Raw genomic sequence first — 22515 nt, forward strand, 5'->3', positions numbered from 1 at the left:
GGTGTGTGTGTGTGTGTGTGTGTGTGTGTGTGCGTGTGTGACTGACTTAACTGGGGGTACTCATGCTGTATCCATATGGAGTAACCTCATGCTGACACTGGTACAGCCTCAATATGGTGGCTGTTAGGGGGAATTTACTGGGCGGTACATCAGAGCAGAGCCTGTAGATTGGGCCCCTGGGACCGGACGATGAATGGGCTAGGAATGTGTGTGTGTGTGTATGTGTGTATGTGTGTGTGTGTGTGTGTGTGTGTGTGTGTGTATGTATGTATGTGTGTATGTATGTATGTATGTGTCTGTGTGGGTGGGTGGGTGTGTGTGTGTGTGTATGTATGTATGTATGTATGTATGTATGTATGTATGTATGTGTGGGTGGGTGTGTGTGTGTGTGTACCTGCACTCTGGCCTCTGTGAGTTTGGCCCGCTGCGCCAGCTCCTCCCTGGTGTAGATGTCGGGGTAGTGCGTCCTCTCGAACGCCCGCTCCAGTTCGTCCAGCTGCTCCGCGCTGAAGGTGGTGCGGCTGCGACGCTGCTTCCTCTTCAGCGGAAGGTCCGGCTCCGACTCCACCTCGGAACCCTCGTCAGAGTGGCTCGCTGCGGAGGAGCAGAGGACAATGAGAGACAATGAGACAACTGACAATGAGAGACAATGAGGAACATTTAAACAGTCTGATTGGACAGGAGTGGGATGATGAACGAGGGAATAGATTGGCCAATTGACGACACCTGGATGGAGAATGACAGAGGAGACCACAGAAGGGAAGGAAACACAACAAGGACACATGGGGACGTAACAAGAACACTTGGACATTCGTTTGGACAAGTCAAATAAATACAGCTTTACATTTTTATAGGGAAATAATGAGAACCAGTGTGCCTGCCTTCCCTTTTGGTATGCCCCCCCCCCCCCCACACCACACACACACACACACACACACACACACACACATTGTCTTGTGCACAAACAGACTTCCATTGAGAGAGGGAATATTCTCTGCTTTTCAATAATCCCACAGGACAAGATTCTTAAGGCTTGGCAGTGGCAACTGGAAGGACTAAGCGCAACACAAAGGGCTAATTTGAATCCAGGGGCCGGGGGTTCCCCCCCCCCTAGGAGAGGGAGAGAGTAGGGAGCAGCATTGTCTATAGTTTGGGTCTTGCGGGAGCCCTGTGCGGCAGTGTTTGGGGATGGAGTGCGACAGGCCCAGGGCAGAGCAGCCCCCCTCCTCCACCACCTTTCTGCCAGGTGCTGCTGCTTGCTGTTGTGCTCACAGAGAAACACAACAAGCTCTTTAAGAGCTAACACAGGCCAGAGCAGGGCCAGGGCTGGATGTTACTAACTGACCAGAGATCAGTATGTATCTCCTCAGGCCATGATGGCAGGAGGCCGTTGTCAACACCCCCCCACTTCACTTGCGCTCTCTGCGTTATTTGCATGCATACACGCGCACAGACACACACACACACACACACACACACACACACAGAGATTCACACATACACACACACACACTTTGATACACAAACAATGTAGGCTGGCTAATACATCCATGTACATACAGTGTGTGCTTCAACACACATATCTTTTTCTGAGTGGGGCAGTCCCACTCATATTTTTTTCTTTTTATTGGACATGACAGACAGGAAAGTGAAGACAGACAGGAAAGTAAGGAGAAGAAGGGAGAGAGGACATGTCAGCAGGGCATGGGCCGGACTCGAACCCATGCCGACATGGGCACACGTGTGCACTGTCGACCGTGGTGCTAGACCACTGGACCACCCCAGGCCACGATGACATCAGACTTGACAGCTTTTGGATGTCTACTTTTCAGAGTAAGATTAGTTTTAATACTATTGTGTACTCAGTTCTTAAGCATAGGCCTGGTGTTATGCCAAGCCCATCGAGGATGCTGTGCTGTATGTTATGCCAGTTCATTGAGGATGATGTGCCAACTTTTTGTATTACTCTTAATTAATTCCGGGACATTTGTGTGCCGTCACTGTATTAGTCTTCCTAAGAAGCAACAATAAAATACAAGTAAACCCAAATAGCTTGGAGCCTCTCATGTGAAACTGATCCTCTCCCCCCATAGTAGTTTCCCTTCACAACACCAATGGAAGTAAGAGTTAACTAAGAATGCATTCAGAGCAAATGGTAAAGAAACATTCAATAATATGAGAGAGATGTATGGGTATTTTGAGGGGCAAAAGAGATACTTTGCCTTAGGGTACTGAGAGTTATTCTATTTAGCATTGTATCAACTGCTAGCACTTTGCTGGCCTGTTTGTGTTCGTAGCATTGCACAGTGACAAGCATTCAAACACCTATGCTAGCCTCCACACAGAACAATGATTTGTAAATTGGCTGCCAATGATTGATAATTAAAACTTTAACCATCCGTTCCTCTTAGAATCGTTTATTCAACGAAGCCATGACAAACTCTTGAATCCCAGAAACATTGTTTCACCGTTCAAACCACATAACATCACTCTAAACCAGACAACAAATGCAAAGGAGTTTTTGTCAGGAGAGGGTGTGGAGGAGGTGGTTTTTTTTAGGTGGTGGGCTAGGAATTTGGGGTGTGGAGGAGTGGGGGGGCATTACTTGAAACAGGATTGCTGAGAAATAGAGAGGAGCCTTTGTAGCTCCGGCTCCTGGGGGCCCGTGGGGGCTTGCTCTCCTCGGTGTAACCAGCGTGTACGTCCTACAGCATTTCACAGGGATTTGGATTCTGGGAATGCCAAGTCGTTGGGGAAAATCCTTAATCAGTTTGGAATTACCTATCGGTTATGACCGGTCTGTTTTGGGGGATCCTAGAACCTTGCTTTTATAAAAAGAGCGGCTGTATGGAGCCTAAAAGACTTTGAAGTACAGGCTACCTACTTGATATGTTCTGGCACGGCGAAACTATCAACGATCGTTAAAGAGATGGTACAGGATCATCGCGATTTGTTTTGGTTGAAACCTGTCGTTTTGGGTCTGGATGGTCAATGTGTAGTTCTTGCGAATATAATCATTCAGACAAGGTTTGGCTGGAGTGCCCGTGGCATTGGGCTGTGTGGAACCCACACACACACACACACACACCAATCTGCAGGGGCACGTGATGGGCACTCCCAAGTAAAAGATTTGGTCTTTCATATCAAACACCTGAAGTTTTAAAACACCCTCCTACAAATAACTTCATTTTACTAACAAACGTTGCGCTCTCTTTATTCAAAACAACCCTGTTTAACTAAAGCCACCTACACCTCCCTCTCTCCCTCTCAACCATCTCTTTCTCTCAGTCTCTTTGTCTCCCCTCTTCCAATCCCTCTCTCCTCTCTCCCCAGCTCTCTCTCTCTCTCTCTCTCTGCCTAATTGTCTCTCTCTCTCTCTCTCTCTCTCTCTCTCTCTCTCTCTCTCTCTGCCTAATTGTCTCTCTCTCTCCCCCCATGTTTTTCTCTATTTCTCCCTCTTTGTTGCTCTAAGGCTGAGGTCTTTGCGGGCGATTTGCACGCTCCATCTGTGGAATCTGTCATGGCTGCCTCGGGCCGGGCATAGGGGCCTGTCACCTGCCCCGTGGGGGAGCGGGGGGGGGGGGGGGGGCACAGAAAGGGCCAGAGAGGGGGCGAGAGGGGGGCACAGCTGGGGGGCTCTCAAACCCTTCCTCTGCAGCCCCGGAGGGGGACCATGGGAGCACCTGAAATCCAGGAGGGGGAGAAGAAGGAGTCTGTTCTTCTCTTATTCAAATAGGCCCCATCCCCCTGGGTGATGGTGCATTTGTGTTGTTGTTGTTGTTGTTGTTGTTGTTGTTGTTGTGTGCCATTGTGTATTTGTCTGTAAGCTAAAGAAAGCCAGACTATGAGAGAGAGAGAGAGAGAGAGAGAGAGAAACAGAGTGAGAGAGAGAGAGAGACACAGAGTGAGAGAGGAGAAGGACAGAGAGAGAGAGACAGAGAGAGAGAGAGAGAGAGAGAGAGAGAGGAGAGAGACAGAGACAGAGAGAGAGAGAGAGAGAGGGAGAGAGAGAGAGAGACAGAGACAGAGAGAGAGAGAGAGAAACAGAGTGAGAGAGGAGAAGGACAGAGAGAGAGAGAGAAACAGAGTGAGAGAGGAGAAGGACAGAGAGAGACATACTGAGAGACATACTGAGAGAGAGAGAGAGAGAGAGAGAGGGAGAGAAACAGAGTGAGAGAGGAGAAGGACAGAGAGAGAGAGACATACTGAGAGAGAGAGACATACTGAGAGAGAGAGACATACTGAGAGAGAGACAGAGAGAGAGTGTGAGAGAGAAAGAGTATTGTGTCACCAAGTTGTGTGGCAAAAGAATCCATGTGGAGTCACTCAGGAGGGGTTGACGGGACAATGGTGTACCTGGGGATAGGGCCGAGAATAACCCTCCGCTGCCACCCACTAACCCCCGCTGCCTTGCCAGTGAGCGACATTCACACTAAACCCCATGCCTCTACAGACACATTCCCATCAAGGACTCAGGAAGCCACGGTCTCTCTCCCCTGCCAGTACACACACATCAACACACACACGTCTTTCAGAATTAGAAGACACTTCAGGCTTCAGTAAACTGTGAAAATGCACACTGACACACTGAACTAATCGTAACATCACATCACACTTCTGCTAGGTTAATCAGGCTTGTCAGCCCTAAGGCGAACCCTCACTGGCTGTGTGTGAGTACAGTGTACACACACACACACACACACACACACACACACACACACGCATGCACACATACACACACGCCCTCAACTAATGTTTAGGCAGATCCCGATTGATGTACAGTAGATATTCTCTCACACACATGCACATAAACACACTATGTCAGTTAAGGTTAATTAAGTACCACTCTGCTAGACACAATTCCTGGGATGTTTAAATTCATCCACACTTTCCAACACACTTACTATGCAACAGTCCTTCAGAATGTTGACAGTTGGGATGCACCGATACCACTTCTTTTCAAAGTACAAAAAAAAGTTTACAGTTTACAGTTTACAGTTTACAGGTAGCCTACTGTCAACAGTTGACTTGGTTGACAGTACCAAGTACATGTACAAGTAGTTACATGTGGGTACTTGCCAATACCAAGTACCAATACTAAGTACTTTTATATAGTTATAGTTATATACCATTATAGTTCTAACAATGACTTTGAAGACGTTTTTATTTTCATCAGCTGTTCCTCACTTTCTGTCTGTAACAAAATAAATACGTGACAGGGACTGGTGTTTCGGTCCTCAAGCCGACAAGGATTTTTTTGGACAGATTATGGAAAGTGCAGATTGTAAACTTTCAAATGATGTGTCATACATTGAAATATGAAAAGAAGTATTTAGTGATCCTAAAACTGTTGTTCGTTATATTGAGTGGGCTCTTCAACACTTAATCTTTCGTAATATGAAAAAAACAGAAAAACTTTTCTTTTTTTAAACAACATTTTGGTCATTTTCGCGATTTGACGATTCCCAACTTGTTTCCGACCTCTTTCACCAGACCCTGTCACACACACAGAATTTAGCAGAGCATAGTTTGCAGTCTGCTCTACTTTCGTCGTCATCATCGCTTCTCCTAAAATATCTCCTAACTGCTGACATTGCTCCTCCTCTGCCTACCTGCTACAAGAGGTTACATTACGTTGCCGTACAGTGGTATCGGGACCGCTCCATGTGTCAGAGTAGTTTTTACGAGTATGAGTACATGAGCGCAGTATCGGGTAGGAGTACGAGTACTGGTATCAGTATCGGTGCATCCCTAAGATGACAGCATAGACACATGACAAGGACTTTAAAACTACTTCATTCATTTCTCTGTGTTAAGAATGAATTCCATGGAAAATGAACAAAAATGGTATGACAGGATGAATGTGCTTATGTCTTGGAGCTAGTGTCGTGGATATAATTGATTCTTAATAGATTTAGTAGAACTTACAAAGCACAAAGAGCTTAGATCAATTGTCTCCAAAGAGGCCTTTTATTAAGCAGAGTTACATGAGCGCAGAGAGAAATGAGCAGACCAATAAGCAAGAAGCAATAGCCCAAAAGCAAGAAGCAAGTAGGATGCCCCCAACGATGGGTGCGACTCATATTTATAGACCTGTCCCTGGTCATGAGGTCACTATTCTTGGGAACCAATCATATTATACAAATCTTTTAGTTATGGGCCCTGTCCATAGTCAGAATTATTCACTGCGCCACAGATCTTGGCCCATCCCTTACAGGAAGGAAATGGGCCTTCCTTGAGTGCTAGATTCACCAAACTGTAGAGAGACTTACATTTCTCAGTATAACATGATATAAAACCACTACACTAGTTAGCACACAGCAGCCAGGGAGGGGAGAGAAACGTTCCCTCGCTCAGATACTTCACGGTTCCTCTGTAAACCTGCGGTCACTGAGTGCCCCGTCAGTCCAAGCTGCCTCCCTATCCAAGGATCTGATCGCTTTTATTTGGCACCGGTGTATATAGCCTTTCCAATCAAATTATCCACCCAATTCTGCATATCTCTCTCTGCAATGTATATACTGCATGAACTATATCTTTAAATGTTTTATTCATACTCTAAAACGCTAAACATTCAACTTACTTTTCTGTGGGGGTTTTCATTTCAATTTCAGCCTCAGCTGTGAGGAGTGGAGTGGGTTTATGTGTGGGATTGCCCCATATGCTTGCCAATTTGACAAACCCCCCAAAAGACAAGAGAGCGATCCTTAAAAGGGGCTAACCATCTCCCTGTCAAAGGCCCAGAGGAGACAGAGAAGTAGCTGGGAGTAGCCTGGGACGGTGGACCGCCGGGGAGCAGGAGGAGAGCATTGCTGCGTTAAGCCGCAGCGAGAGGCTGAGCAGCGAGAGAAAAGAAAACTGTTTAATTTAACCAAACTTGAGCCCTGAGAGGCACACAGAGAGTAGCGCCCTGAGCCAAAACAACCCGAGGGGAGCCAAAAGAGGCAGAAATGACTCCTGCCCACCATACCATCCCAGGGAGGGTTAGAGAATAGAGGGTTTAACTGAAACAGACTGTGCTCCTGGAAATCAAACAGCATGCGAACTCCATGTGGGACAAAAAAGGCTTCAATATGTCCACAGAGAGGGAGACGTGGTGGGTGTACTGGGTTTGTGTATGGGCTGAAGAGGGGTGGGGGGGGGGGGGTGCGGGGGGGTGGATTGCCTGGCTGACCATATGTGTGCTGTGTTTACCACCTCCTCTGGGAGGCGGCGGGTATGTATGCAAACCAGATATCCGTACCTCGGATGCATACCACAGATATGCGTACCACGGGGGGGGGGGGGGGATGGCGGGGGGTCGGGGGGTGTCGGTTAATGAAGAGCGTAATTGAGCCAGTGACATGTGCCCCCTTCCAAAACAAAACAAAAGGCAGAGGACACAAATGAAGCATTTACTCGGGGCGGGGTGTGACGCTGGTCCTTTTCAGACTAAGTGACTGCCCGACTGCATTAAACAGTACATAGAAGGTAGGCAGATGCCTGAAGGATAATGGTTCGCTGACAGCTTATGGGCCCATCTGCGCCCTTGTGCGTTCTGTTAAAAAAAAGACGGGGGGGGGGGGCATTCACTTGACTTGCTAAGGAGGAGCCTCGACCTCTACAGCTGCCCTGTAATTGAGAGTGTGTGTGAGAGCTTCGAGTGCTTGTCGTCTGCACTGTCAGAGTGGGTGTGTGAATGAGATGGTGTGGCGTTGAAAGGCAAAATAACACTCGTCATAAAGCGTAATTCATATCCATCAAGCTACAGGAAACAGTCTCTCAATGAGAGAGTAGAAATGATGAAAGGGACAGGATGAAAGAGGGCGTGAGTATCAGCTAGGAGGGACAGCAGGAAGTTACCTGTCATTTCTGTCATTTGTCAGGACCTGTCATTTCTACCCTAATATGATTGTAACCCTGTTTCCAACTAGGGCTGGTGGAGAAGGACCTGATGTTACACTCTGACCCCCAGTAAGCCTGGCCTGGGCACCTGGCGCCTGCCAGTTTGACCTCTCGTGGTTTTGAAACCACTCCAACTGTTTTTTTTTTATCTAAACAGAATCCCTACTCTGTAACAAACAATGTAGTCATGTGGTCCTTCAACAACCTACTGTATATATATATATACAAAGCTCCACCTAGCTTTTGGAAACAAATTCAATGACGTTTAGGTACACTCTGGTCATCATAGAGTTGTAACTAGGTATCTTTTGGAAAGCAAGATCCTTAGTCCTTATAGCCTCCCCTGTCCACCCCTGTGGCACCCTGGCATCTAGGGGCAACTAGTTAACAAAACTCTGTTTTGAGTGTCAGGTTCCTTTAGTCAAGTGATTGACAGCTCCCTATCTGTTTTTGTTTTTTTTACTGCATTCAGTTGCACAACTTTGACACCCCCATTCCCTCCTCTGCACAGACACACACACACACACACACACACACACACACACACACACACACACTCACAAAACAACCTCTCTCCCCTTTCCCTCTCTCTCTTCTTCACTTCCATCAGATAATGAGGGGCCTTATTCTAAAGCAGCCTTTTCTCCTTGACCTTCGCTGGGCCTTTTCAGTCTTTCAGGCACTTCAAACCGTCTTTTGGTCCTCGTCGGGGCTGAATGTGGCAAGTCCATCACGGTGACGGGGGGGGCAAGAGGGGCTTGAAGGGGAAACCCCCAAGCTCCCCCCCCCCCCCAATCACCCCACTTCAAAGTTGGGCTGCATTCATTAATTGCCCTTTGAAATGATATCAGAGGGTCACAATAGGGGGGTGAAAGGAGAAAGAGGCTTTAATGAAGCATAGAGCCCTCATTCATTTGCAGATAACTATGTTTTTATGCTTGGATAGTCATCATGCACAGCGTTATAAAAAATAAAAAAAGAGCTGATGAGAGGAGGAGCAGGGGCGAGGAGGAGAGGGACAGAGAAAGCCCCGGGGTAAGTGAGAGTAATTCGGTACACCCCTTTGCCCTCTGTGCCCCTCGTGCCCAGCGACACACTGAGTGACACATTCCACAGACACACTACTTTCCCCTTCACTGCTCGTGTTGTTCAGGGCAGCGGCCATTTTGCAGTCTCACTGGACAAACTGTTATTAAACAAACATGAGGCACACAGCACTCATTGATTGATTTTCTACATCTCTGGAGCCGGTTGCACCACATCTTACTAAGTACTACTACAAACTAACTCTAGTTATAGCGTGAGTATTTACTAATTCAAGATTTAGTCACTACTAACTAAACTTGAATGGGTTGCACCAAGCACACTAGTTATGACGTTGTAGACCTTAGTAACTACTAAATATTTGTACATACCCCTAGGGTGGTGTAAGTTATAACTAACTCGTAGCTTACCGTCGTTACCTCAGCGGAGATAAAGTAGCCTGCAGAAAGCAGGGGAAAACCAGCCTATGGAAGATAGCGATTCAGTTCCTGCATTTCTACATTTATTTTGTTTGTACAATAAAAAGGCACATGAGCCGTAGTTATGACAAAATAAATTTTTTATTAATACAATGTATTAAAATTCGGCTTGTAGTTCCACGCTTATGGTAGGATCACAATCACAAAATAAATGACGTAAATGACGAGTGACGGCCGCAACACAATATTTGAAATAACTACGGTCTGTCTCAAGCTAGGTTAGCTGGGGTTAACAAGACGGAAGCGGTGGTATTTTCACTATATTGGGAATCTACATGGTGAAATGCATTCTTAGACATGTCTACGTCGTCAAGATTACAAAGATGCCACTTGAAATGCATGAAATCCAAGTTTATTCGTGTCTTGCACACACGTTCGCCTAATATTTGACTGCCTGTCACGAATGATCCCAGTATTGTAGCTTCAGACGGACAAGTTGGTCGTTATTGTGCTTGCTGCCGCAAGCCCACGACATGTTATTGCTCATTATATATTTATTTTAATCCTGTTCTTTTACCAACTGCTAAGACAACAATATAGTAAGCTAGTTACTTTAGCTAGCTAAAGATATTGCCCCGCAAATCATTTTACAACTTGTTTAATGCAATAACTTGCAATAACAACCAACTTGTCCATCTGAAGCTACAATACTGGGACCATTCAATGATGTTACGATGTTTCTGTGGAACTCTGCAGTGAAGGTATCTAAGCAATGTAATGTAGCTAGCGAAGTTTCCCACAGAAGTCAGATCAAATATATAAACGGGTTATTTTGATAAACTGGACACATTTGGGGAATATACATATGGTTACTTTCTTGCCTGAAAACATATTAAAACTTCATAAAATGACATGTTAACACTTGTAGAGCCAAATTACAGCTTTTAGCCAATGGCGGCCAAAATTGAGGATTTAAAAATTGAGGGTTTTGCTTTGCTCGCTGATTGGCTTAAGTCTTTTTAGTAACAACTTGCGCATTACTAAGTATTTACTAGCTAAGATTAGCAAAAGATTGGCGTGGTGCAACCGAAATTAGTAAACAACTCGTTTGAAACTAGCTAACAACTAGGGGTTTAGTAACTACTAAATGCCTGCATTTAGTAATGACTTACGCCAAATTGGTGCAACCCAGAAAACTATTTCTTGTTTCATGTTTATGTTCATGTTCAAAATCTGAAGCAGACAGAGGAAACAGAGATTGTAACATTACTATAGATGGCAGGGTGTTAACATTTGGAATGCTGTAACTCAGGATCACGTATTGACACTGTTGACTTTAAGGTTAGATCTGCATGAATTATTGGCATTATGTCATGGACAAGACAACGAGTTTTGAAATCACACTCAAATTCACACTGCAAGAATGTACTGTGCAAGAACACTGCAAGAAAACCCTAGCTTTTATACAGCTTTTTTTTTTTCAATATAAAATGTCCGTAGACTAATTCCGTACACATAATTTACATAGTATAGCTCTATATTCAGAACATAACAATCATAACAATAAATGTCATTGCAGGTCATATATATTTAGGATAAATAGCTTGATAATCAATCAATCTAATCTTATTAGAATCCTCTTCCCTCTCTCAGAGCAACTGCTTTAAAGCAAATGTTTCAACCTCACAAATAAAACATCAGAGACATTAGCAAGTATGCAAGTATGTCTGCAAACACTCTGATACACTAAATACACTAATCCCCTCTCAAACCATTCTCTTTCACTCTCCTTCTCCCTCCTCTCTTCCTCTTACACTTTCTTTCCGGCATCCTTACTTCCCCTCCATCTCTTACTCTCCTCATTCCTTATCCCTCCCTCGCTCCCTTCTCCTGGTACTAATCATGTGTGTGCCCACGTATTAAATTCTATAGAGCTCCATCCTTTGCATGAGTAGGGGGGAACCCAAGTTCTCTCACTTTATTTACACAAACAAAGTCCTGCTCAGTTTCTGTGACAAAAGCAGCTAAGTCTTCTTGGCCTTTCATGTTTTGTCAGCTCTTGATTCTCTTTTGTCCTCTGGCTATTGGCCTAGCTCTGGACACAATGAGGGCAGGAGAATGGCAGCAGATTGCCTGAATGCGCCTCAATAAACCTAATTATGACATGATGACTGCGCTCACCATGGCAGGTTTTCAAAGATCCCAGGCTTATTCAATTAGCCTTTTTCCAGGATTCCCTTTCACCATATAAAAGTTATCGCTTTGACTGTTTGTGTTTAAGATTTGAATTTGTGTCTGGTTCTAAATGGAAGGCTCGTTCTGTATCATCAATTACTCTGGCTAATTTTAATTAACAAAGTAAGGTTAAGAAGAAACACTGTGAAAATGTCTTAGGAGGAGGAGAAAGGGAGGGCCTAAGTGCACATTATAAATCATTAGCTCCATTTCTACGGTTAATTAACACAATGTTAGCCTTTTGGATTTTGGAGGGCAGTGAAACAGGCCTTGGTGCCAACTAAACTAAATCCAAACAGCGCTAATGCTCATGCAGGATCTGTGCCAACGTAGCAGAAATGTTTTGGCATTATGCAGTTATACTGGAGCTGTGAAGATCGGCCTGCCAAAGCCCACTTGGGTTGCAGGTGTTGGTTCTCCGCCCTCCCTGACCCAAACCATATTGTTAGGAAAGGTTTTCCATGATGGGCTGGTTTGGTGAATACAGAGGAAACAGGAGAACTTGGGAGGTGAATCCCCAGTCAGCAGGAAGATCTAAGGAGTGTGGTGGGATGCCAGGGTGTTCTGTTTGACTCCTTCAAGCCAGGAGAGACATAGCACTATGCTGGAAGAGTATGGCCGCTCCATCATTGAGAATGTGGAAGAGTGGGCTCTTGGAATGTATTGGTCTGGAAAGATTAACCTACATTATTAAAGGCAAGCGGAAAGACTTTGACAAGCTGTGGGAACCATACATGAAGAACATGTTAAGATACTTTATACAAAGTGGAGGAAAGTTTTTGTTTTTGTTTTGTTTTTTATTCAATCCAAAATTGATGCAGGTTGTGTGTGTCTATGTTTGTGAACTTTGTTGTTGTATGTTTCTCTTTCTTTGTCTTTTGTTGGTTTTTCTTTGATGTTGGTATATAAAAATGATAATAAAAATATTGTGTTTTTTTATTTTTTGTTTTGTTTAGAGTTGAACCATTGGCTCCCCATGATGGGGAGATGGGTGATGCTGCCCCAAGAGTATGCAAACATGTCTCCATTCACTGTCTCAGGCAAAACATGTGTACTGTCTCCATTCAAGGAAGCCGGCTCAGGTGAAAGGAAGAGAGGTCCGACATGACCCGATGGGGCACTGTGGTTCTATGCTAAGCATGCTTTGCACAGCCGTGGGTTGGTGCATGGGGTTTTGACATCATACATGTCATGGGGTATTTTTCTGTGTTTTGTTTTGGCGGGGGGCTAGATGTGTATAGAGAGCAGTTAAGACATTATCACATCTCACACTCATGTACACAACTGGGAAGGTGGGCAGTTGAGGTCAGGAGGACCCAGGGTGGGCGTGGCAATGATGAAAGGTGTAAGATGTCAGTTGGCTGCATGGGCCAGGGGAAGAGGATGGTGAATGCTGAAACTGACCCTGGATGTTGGCAGGAGCCATTGGTGAAAATGGGATTTATTTTTCCTATTTCATTTTCTTTGGAATTATGTTGCATATTATGTATTATTATGTCAACCACCATCCGCTTGGGCTAGCCGAGTCCAAGCCGGAGTTTGGCCCGGGATCCTGGTGAGCAGCCAAAGGCTTATCCAGGTCACATCACATCCAACATGGTCTGCGTACTCTTACGACTCAAGTCAAACATACATGTAGGCTGGTTTACCAAACTACTAGACAGCACCCCTCTAGACTAGGCGAGTGTAGCATTAACAGGTGGTTGGTTAGTGATTTTCGTAAGACTATCATCTTGCAAACCAATCTTTGTTTTGTAGCCCTCTGCTGGTTGCTATTGCCTGATATGTGCACATGTTTAGCCTGTAACTTCTACAGTATCCTGTGCAGGTGCATGTAACTGGCCTGGGAATCCAATACCAAGTGATGGTGGTAAATGTCCACTCACTAACTCACTAACCATTTTAAAGTAGAATGTATTTTCTAAAAATAATAATAAATGCCATTCAGCTGACACTTTTTGTTCCCAGTGGTGCACCATGCTCTACCATTTTTCTCTGTGACAAATGCAAATTAATCAAAAGAAAAGACTAAAAGACCACTTTCTAATCAAACTTTGTAAACGGTATTACAACCGTTTATACATCAGGCAGGGTGCAGGGTAATATCTTATCCTATCTTGAGATCAAGACCTCAACACCTCAAGTTGTTTTTACCAGACAGATAAATCTGAACTGGCTTTGATCTCGACACTAACGGGAAACCACAATGAATTCAGAACAACTGGGGGGCTGAAGCAGTGCTCCTCCCTTGCACAACAATCATCTCCTTAATCAATGTTTTGACTTGACTAAAAAGGACTTTCGGATTTTCTTTCGCCACCCTAAAACAACATTTGCGTGGAGTTGAAACAGAGAGAAGAACGCACGGGGAATGAATGACTGCCACAAATCTCGATTAAAATATACGATAGGCTATACGTATCATTATGGAAATAGACACATCGCTTTTCACCCGATTATACCGTGGGTGGACTCGGCTACCAAAGTAACATGCGCGCGCTTTATTGCTTATTTTTATAACCGTATCAGCAAAAATGTACGCGCGCCGTCATTGGCCTCTATTACTTTTGGCGTTTTTCGTTGCGGTGAGCGAAGTGAGTGAACCCCAAGACGAGGCCAACTCGTGAGCTTAGAATGATAAGGTTCTATCTCCGTTTAGAATGATAAGGTTCTATCTCCGTTTAGAATGATAAGGTTCTATCTCCGTTTAGGGCAGTTCAGAGATATTGAGCGTCGTCAACGTTTTTACATTCCATTATGTTTTGTGAGATGGAACCTTTGTATTTTATGAATTACTAACTCAAAAATGTCAACATTTTTAAAATAACACCACACAGGCATTAATAAACACCTAATGGATCAGATTATGTAAAAAAACTCAAAAATTTAGATAGAACCTTATAATTCTAACGTCACGATAAGATAACGAATGTGCGCTGAAGGAATGGAACAAATAGAAGGACACAAGGGAACGTGGCGGGTTCCCTCTCCGGATGAAAGTAAACTAAGGTCTCATAAATCCTCTTGAAGAGGTTTGGAGAGCGCGAGGGGGTAAGATGATGGGTGAGTATTGCGCCAGTGCGCATGACGAGTGGCGAGTCCCATTGTGACCGTCGCCCGAGGCCAGGCGCGCCTCTCGGGGGAGAACATTGGTCCCTATTCACCAGAGCTGCTTTAATACACTCCCTCGATTATTAAATGTGACGTAGCTCAATATCAGAGTCGTTTAGAAGACGTTAATGTTAACGGAGGGTTAAAATAGGTCGCATGAAATAATTAATTATAGATAACAAGTAACTCCATAGATACATTTTAAGTGTATGGTTAGGGACATAGCCTGTAGCCTACTTCCATCTTCCATTTCCTCTACTATAACAGTAAAAAAAAAAAAAAAAAAAAAAACTACAAATGTAAAAGTACAAATACTATAATTGTTAGGCCTATAATAACAATAACGTTATTATTACTATGGCAATAATCGCCCAGCCTAAATGAAAAATCATTATTTGAAACCAAATATTTATTATTGAAAATAGATTTTCCTGTGGCATTACAAATGTAACAGGCCTAATTTTCTGTGGTAGTCCGGCTAAATTAATTAAAACGCAGTTACCACTTTAACCCTATATGCTTAAATCAACACTGCATGGCCTTGTAATGCATGAACACCTAGAAACATAATCACTTTTAAAGTTGGCATTTTATTGAAATGATATGAATTTCACTAGTAATTGCAGCTTGTCAAAAGTGCTCTGTTTGTCGGCGGTGTGTGTGTGTGTGTGTGTGTGTGTGTTTGTGTGTGTGTGTGTGTGTGTGTGTGTGTGTATGCATGCCATGTGTGTGTGTGTGTGTGTGTGTGTGTGTGTGTGTGTGTGTGTTTGTGTGTGTTTGTGTGTGTGTGTGTGTGTGTGTGTGTGTGTGTGTGTGTGTGTGTGTGTGTGTAACAGAGAGGGAGAGAGAGAGATGGGGGCTTAATTCTGAATGGCAGTCGGCTTCTTTAGACAACCTATGAAACTCCAAAAGAAACATTTTGTAGGTGAAAACGGCCATATTTTCATGGTGAGCCGTCTCTAAACCTAGCCGGGGTACGGAGGCTGAATAATTCATCCTTCATTGCTGCCTCATAATGTCCTTTCTCAGGCTTTTGTTGATAAGCTCAATCTCCTCCTTTCTGACTGAATTATAAACAGGTTGCCTTCTTTTATTGCGACCCAAGCTGCTGCGAAGCCTGGCTTTGTCCCCGTGCAAACGAAGCGTGAGTCTCAATGGACTCTCACGCTTTTGTCTACCAAGTTCATCCTCAAGTGTCTGATTGTGTGCGCCAGGCCTGGCTTTGTGAGGGATGGAAACTGTTATACAAATGTTTGATTAACTCATTTGGGGCGTTTTGTCTCGTCCAACTCCACGTCTTTTTTTCCTCCAATTCGTTTTATTGTGCTTGGCATTGTACAGTAGTGGAGAGATCATTCAAATACGAATTCATTCATAATTAATACACAGACATTTTAGAAAAGGGAAGTTATGATATTTTGTTTGTTTGAAATACATCATGTAGGCCTATAGACAACTTTGGCTTCAATGTATAATGGAAAAGGTTTCACACCTTTTAAGGGGTATTTTTCCAAACATTTAAAACTCGATGATATTGTGAAATATTGTACAGCCTATATTGTTAACATTATACATATAATGTTGCAGAAAATGCAACATTTAAAAAAGAAAATACACGAAGTTACAGTATATTTTAATTGTAATTTTTTAAAATGTGTTAAATGTGTAGTAGACTAATGACATATCTTTTTTGTAAATATGTGAATTTAATCTGAGAAGTATTGATGTTCCACAATGCATGCATGTACTTCCACGTATGCACGCGCGTACTCTCTCTCTCACACACACTCTCTCACACACACACACTCACACACACACACACACACACACACAGAAGCACACACACACACACACACACACACACACACACACACACACACACACACAGAAGCACACACGCGCGCGCGCACACAATCCTCCCTTTCCCACAAAAGCCATCACCTGCTGTTTGATTTACAACAACGCCTCTTGGGAAAACCATTAAGAGATATGGTCGATAAAGAATTCAAAACAAAGTAGAGAGCACTTTATGACTCTCCGAGATGTCTCGGTGCTTTCTCCTCAGCCACTAAGGACAACAGCTTTACAACTACTATAAGGATAATAACACAATCCATTGGTTTCTCATATTTAAAAGACTTTTAGGCCTATAAATGACAATAGCCACTTGATGTGAGAGATTTCCTCTCTCATTTCCAACATACAGTATTTCAAAACTGAAAACAGCAGAGCGTGAGTTTAGAATGATAAGGTTCTATCTCCATTTAGGGTAGTTCAGAGATATTGAGCGTCAACGTTTTTACATTCCATTATGTTCTGTGAGATGAAACCTTTGTATTTTATGAATTACTAACTCAAAAATGGTAACATTTTAAAAAAAATTAAAAACATAACACCACACAGGCATTAATAAACACCGAATGGATCAGATTATGTAAAAAACTCAATTTTGACAAAAATGGAGATAGAACCATAATTCTAATGTCACGAGAGTTTGGAGGACTATAGGCCTATGTCTTAGGCTATATTCAACAGTTAAGGCCACAAGTTGCCTGAAGAAACCAGAACTTGCGTTGGTGTTGTTGCAAAGACACAGAGAAAGCACTCACATCGGTCTCCTAAGATGCCCTCGATGCTGTGTTTAGCCCGCCGGTCGTTCTCCTCTAATTCCTTCTTCTCGATCTCGTCTTCGTCGTCGTCATCGTCTCCCTTCCCTCCGAATTTACTCCGCATGATGCGACTGATTGAGCTCACTGCAACAAGAGATTGTAAAGCACGGATTAACAACACTGCAACAGTTGTCAAAATATTTTTATATTTATTTTAATCATACTACTAAGAATGGCAATAGGTCTACACCAAAAAGTCTTACATAATGATCAAAGTAGCATATTGTTCTCAAGTATTTATTTAACTTTAAGAAAAAAAAACATCTACTATTCGTGAGCTTAGAATGATAAGGTTCTATCTCCGTTTAGAATTATAAGGTTCTATCTCCGTTTAGGGCAGTTCAGAGATATTGAGCGTCAAAGTGTTTGCATTCCATTATGTTTTGTGAGATGGAACCTTTGTATTTTATGAATTACTAACTCAAAAATGTCAACATTTTAAAAAATAACACCACATTAATAAACACCTAATGGATCAGATTATATAAAAAACACAATTTTGACAAAAATGGAGATAGAACCTTATAATTCTAACGTCACGTATTATTAAAGCAACGTTGATCATTGTTGCTTTTTAAAATAAGCAACATAATTTTTCCCTCCAACGTTTCAGCAGTTGTGTAAGTTCTTCAGCAGAAGGGCGATAGTGGTGGTGGTGGATGACGATGGTGATGATGATCAATGATGCTTCAATGGGCTATGATCAGACCAAAGTTCAGATCTGTCTCCTTTTACCTGAAGGAACGCTGTCCCGGTCACATATGCCATCCTTCAGTAACTTATCCCGAATCTCCCAGCTAAACATACCCGGGTTGTCCCGCTTGTACTCCTCGATTTGCTTCTCCAAATCCGGCGTCGTCACCTGCTTTGAAAAATGACACGTCGTGACGTTAGAATTATAAGGTTCTATCTCCATTTTTGGTCAAAATTGAGTTTTTTACATAATCTGATCCATTAGGTGTTTATTAATGCCTGTGTGGTGTTATTTTTAAAATGTTGACATTTTTGAGTTAGTAATTCATAAAACACAAAGGTTCCATCTCACAAAACATAATGGAATGTAAAAACTTTGACGCTCAATATCTCTGAACCACCCTAAACGGAGATATAACCTTATCATTCTAAACTCACGAAATCACACAATAGTTTATTAAAAGTAGCCTATAGGCTAAATAGCTCGTTCTACCTCTCTGCTACCCTTTGGCTCCTTGAAGTTTACCAGATGACATATTTGTAAAAGTAAACCAGTCATAAAATGCGGAACATATCAGTCAAAACTCAACTCTACTTTCTTTCCTTGCAGTTTCTTGTGCTCTCCCTCTCTCTCTTACCTTGGGTTTGCTTCCCCCGATGGCTCCGGGTCGGATGGAACCGGTCTCCTGGTACCGGCAGAGGATCTTGGACACGCAGCCGTGAGAGACCCGCAGCTGCCGGGAGATGACGCACGGCCTGATGCCGTGGTGGGCCATCTCCACGATCTTATGGCGGATATGGTTGGGCAGGGGTCTGCCATTGATGAAGACTCCCCCCAGCTGGTTCACTCTACCCTGGCCCAACGGGGTAGAGACTGCGTAAAGAGAAAAGCACCAAACGGTCACCAAATGGCTTCATGGCAATAATGATGTTAATACAATACAATAAAAATCAATCCCATCATTATAGCCTACTAAGTATAACATTAAACAGTAATATCATTTGAATCACAATAACAGTACAAACAAACGTTGCTTAACTTCAAGTTTCGCATTAGTTGCTTTAAATTACTAATAGCCTAAACACTAGGGTGATAGGCCTACTTGTAGCTACTTGCATGTTAGCTACTTATTAAATGTTCTGTAAATAAACACAAAGTTTGTTTTCAGAGATAACATATATAATAGCCTATAGTCAGTAGGTCAATAACAGCAAGCACACGATGGAAATAACGAGTTAAATCCATTGTTTTACATTTTCGATAAGCCTATGAATTTATGGAAATAGGTTAGGGTTACGTTTAAAAGTAATAACTTTTGTTTGGCTTACAGGAAACCTTAGATACAATCAGGTAAACTATGAGATAACATAAGATGATGTTTAGAAGGGGAAGCAACAAATGTTTTGCGGGCTCGCGAATAAGGAAAGTCTATAGTTACATTATTTAATTGCATGTCTATTAATAATGACTCTGCTGCTAAGCGCACTGAATCCCACATTTCGCCACATATACTCGTGATCTTAGAATGATACGGTTCTATCTCCGTTTAGGGTAGTTCAGAGATATTGAGCGTCAACGTTTTTACATTCCATTATGTTCTGTGAGATGGAACCTTTGCATTTGATGAATTACTAACTAAAAAATGTCAACATTTTCAAAATAACACCACACAGGCATTAATAAACCCCTAATGGATCAGATTAGGTAAAAAAACTCAATTTTGACAAAAATTGAGATAGAACCTTATAATTCTAACGTCACGTAGTGTTATTGACAGTTTGGACTTTTGATTTTTTTTACCTTCCAGTGGGAATCCACTGCGGGGGTAACAGTTCTGAGTCAGGGGGCGCATCATCCTCGGTACGACCCCCGCCAACGCATTCATACCTCCACGACCCTCCAACCCTCTCCAACCCTCCACAACCCTATAGCCCCCCGCCGGAGAGGAGGAGGATGAGGAACAGCAAAGTCAACGATGGAGCTCCGTGCACCAGTAGGATTCTAGTAGGATTTGGAGTAGAGAAATGCCCTGTATTCCAGTTTTTTGAAAGGTTTCGACTAGGTTATAGCCACTGGACTAGACAGGAACCATGCAGTGTCCTTGGAGTAAAAAAAAAAAAAAAAAAAAAAACAACAGTAAAGAAAAAAAGAAAAAAGAAAGAAAATCAGAAACACTCCCGCCTCCTCAAGAAAAAAAAGTCGATGTTGCCAAACCATGCAGGGAAAACTTCTGAAGAATGTTACGCCTATGCGAAAAAGTTAACGCGCATTTCGTTATCGCTGTTGTTGTTGTTGTTGTTATTGACACACGTTCAGAGTGAGACTTGAAGACCCCCAAACCTGGGGGATCATTTATTAGTCGTACTGCACTTCTTTTCTCATCAATGCTCTGGGCTCTGTGATTGGTTTAGAGGTCTTGGCGGTGCGCAATGATTGGCTGAGGGTGGAAACTTTCTTCTCCACGTGGTTGTCAGAGTCGTCGCTTTGAGACTGATGACTTGTTTTGTATGTGACTGCTCTGACAGATCGCGACGTTAGAATTATAAGGTTCTATCTCAATTTTTGGTCAAAATTGAGTTTTTTACACAATCTGATCCATTAGGTGTTTATTAATGCCTGTGTGGTGTTGATTTTTAAAATGTTGACATTTTGGAGTTAGTAATTAATAAAATACAAAGGTTCCATCTCACAAAACATAATGGAATGTAAAAACGTTTACGCTCAATATCTCTGAACTACCCTAAACGGAGATAGAACCTTCTCATTCTAAGCTCACGAGATGTAACTATCTATCACATGCACTCGTAGTACCAGTTATTGACTAAAACCTGACCAAAGCCTATGTGTGGATTACGATACCTTAGCCTAATGTAATAGGACTACGACTGTCTTCAACAATATACAATATAAGATGTTCCTGTTCACAGACAGTGTGCTCCAAAACGCTATCATGCACCCATGTGTGCTTATGGCCCCCCCAGAAAACAAAAAAGCTGCAAAAGTGCGCCTCCAGGTCCAGGAATTTATTGTTGCTCTTAGATTGCCCTGCATGTGCATTATACCCAGAGGAGACCCCTCGTCTGACGGCCACTTGCCCCCCACAGCAGGGTACGACGCCAGAAGGGCCGTAAAGAACGTTTTACTGACACAGAGGGTTCAATTGTGAGTTAGGCATTTATTTATCATTGCCGCCCGTTGGTTATTAATACACGGGCTAATTCTGTCCCAAGTAAGGTTGGATTTTATTTAGTCTCTCTCTGTGCCTGGAGTTAAACGCTACTATCATCGTCAATGCATGATACTAATGTTCTTTTTTTATTTGTGTGTGCCATCCCAGTTGTAAACTAAAGCTATTCGTTTTTAAAAAAAAATATGCATATGAGATATATGGAATTGTGCGTGCGACGTGTGGCCGTGCAGGAGTACGAGCGCGTTACCGTTACTCCATCCAGGTGCGTTTTTCTTTAACCGGATTAGCTCGCGCGCCGATTCGAAAGCACATTTATGGATTGAATTGTCATTGAGGTAAAGCAACTGTAATTGGGCTTTTACATTGAACATGTCAATAATGACCTACTCGTCTATATAGGGGTACTGCTATAATTGTGGGCAACTAACATGATGCAGTTATTAGGAAAGGTCTTAGCATTGTGATTAAGCAGTTGGAAATGTGTTGGGGATGTTTTTCCAAGAACAATTGTTTTAGAAACGTGGCCTTTTTGCACCCACAAGACTGTTAACACCGGTTGAAAAGCATCCCCAAGCAAAGCACCTGATTCTAGACATGCGTGTCTCTATCTCCTCTCCAATCCATCCAGTCGGGAGAGGGAGAGTGAACTCAAGCACTATATCATCATTTACGGAGAAAAGAGGTATCCGATGGACTCAATTAACACGAACCTCTTTTGTATGATTGGAAAGTGGAAACTTCAAATGTCATTTCGGTCGGAGTGCCCTTTTGAAGATACGCCTGCGTGGGAAAGTGCATTCCTTTCAAGTGCTGTGTGGAGAACATGGTATAACTGCAGCTAAGTGGTAAATATCTAGAACATTATTATTGTTTTTTATTGAGCGCTTATCTTACTTCAGTTTCGCAAAGCTCAACCTGATGACAACATTGGTTTAAATTGTATGGCTGATACAAATTGCGACATTACTCTTTGGAAAACAAAAATGTGGCCTATTAATTTTCGATTTCGCTAAATAGACGAGGCACAACATTATAGGAACACTTTTATGTTTTCTATTATCTCTATAAGGCAGGAATCTTTTCCCCTATGGTTACGTCCACATTATGCATTCTGCATTGGCACCGACTGTGGTCGTGATCCAGAAGACATGGCATTAGGCCTAATACGCCCCTGGACAATACCAATTATTTCAGTTATATATTAGGTAGGTTAAGTAGTTAATAGTTGTTGGTTATTACAATTCTGAAGATAATAATGATGATGACAGT

General features: G+C 42.9%; 1 protein-coding gene across 1 annotated transcript in view; it reads right to left on the bottom strand.

The window, feature by feature from the left end:
* pax3b (paired box 3b) overlaps nucleotides 1–19941 on the bottom strand; it is a gene marked incomplete at both ends in the record, with an annotated part of 27965 nt that extends 8024 nt beyond the window's left edge. Inside the window, 5 exons of the mRNA XM_080547779.1 lie at nucleotides 395–594; nucleotides 17303–17446; nucleotides 18098–18224; nucleotides 18694–18929; nucleotides 19857–19941. Of these exons, the coding sequence (XP_080403905.1) occupies nucleotides 395–594; nucleotides 17303–17446; nucleotides 18098–18224; nucleotides 18694–18929; nucleotides 19857–19941 (792 nt within the window). The remainder of the gene's footprint in view (nucleotides 1–394; nucleotides 595–17302; nucleotides 17447–18097; nucleotides 18225–18693; nucleotides 18930–19856) is intronic.
* Nucleotides 19942–22515: the final 2574 nt, after the last annotated feature.

This window comes from Nansenia antarctica (assembly GCF_963989245.1).
Source record: "Nansenia antarctica genome assembly, chromosome: 17".
Classification (NCBI taxonomy): domain Eukaryota; kingdom Metazoa; phylum Chordata; class Actinopteri; order Argentiniformes; family Microstomatidae; genus Nansenia; species Nansenia antarctica.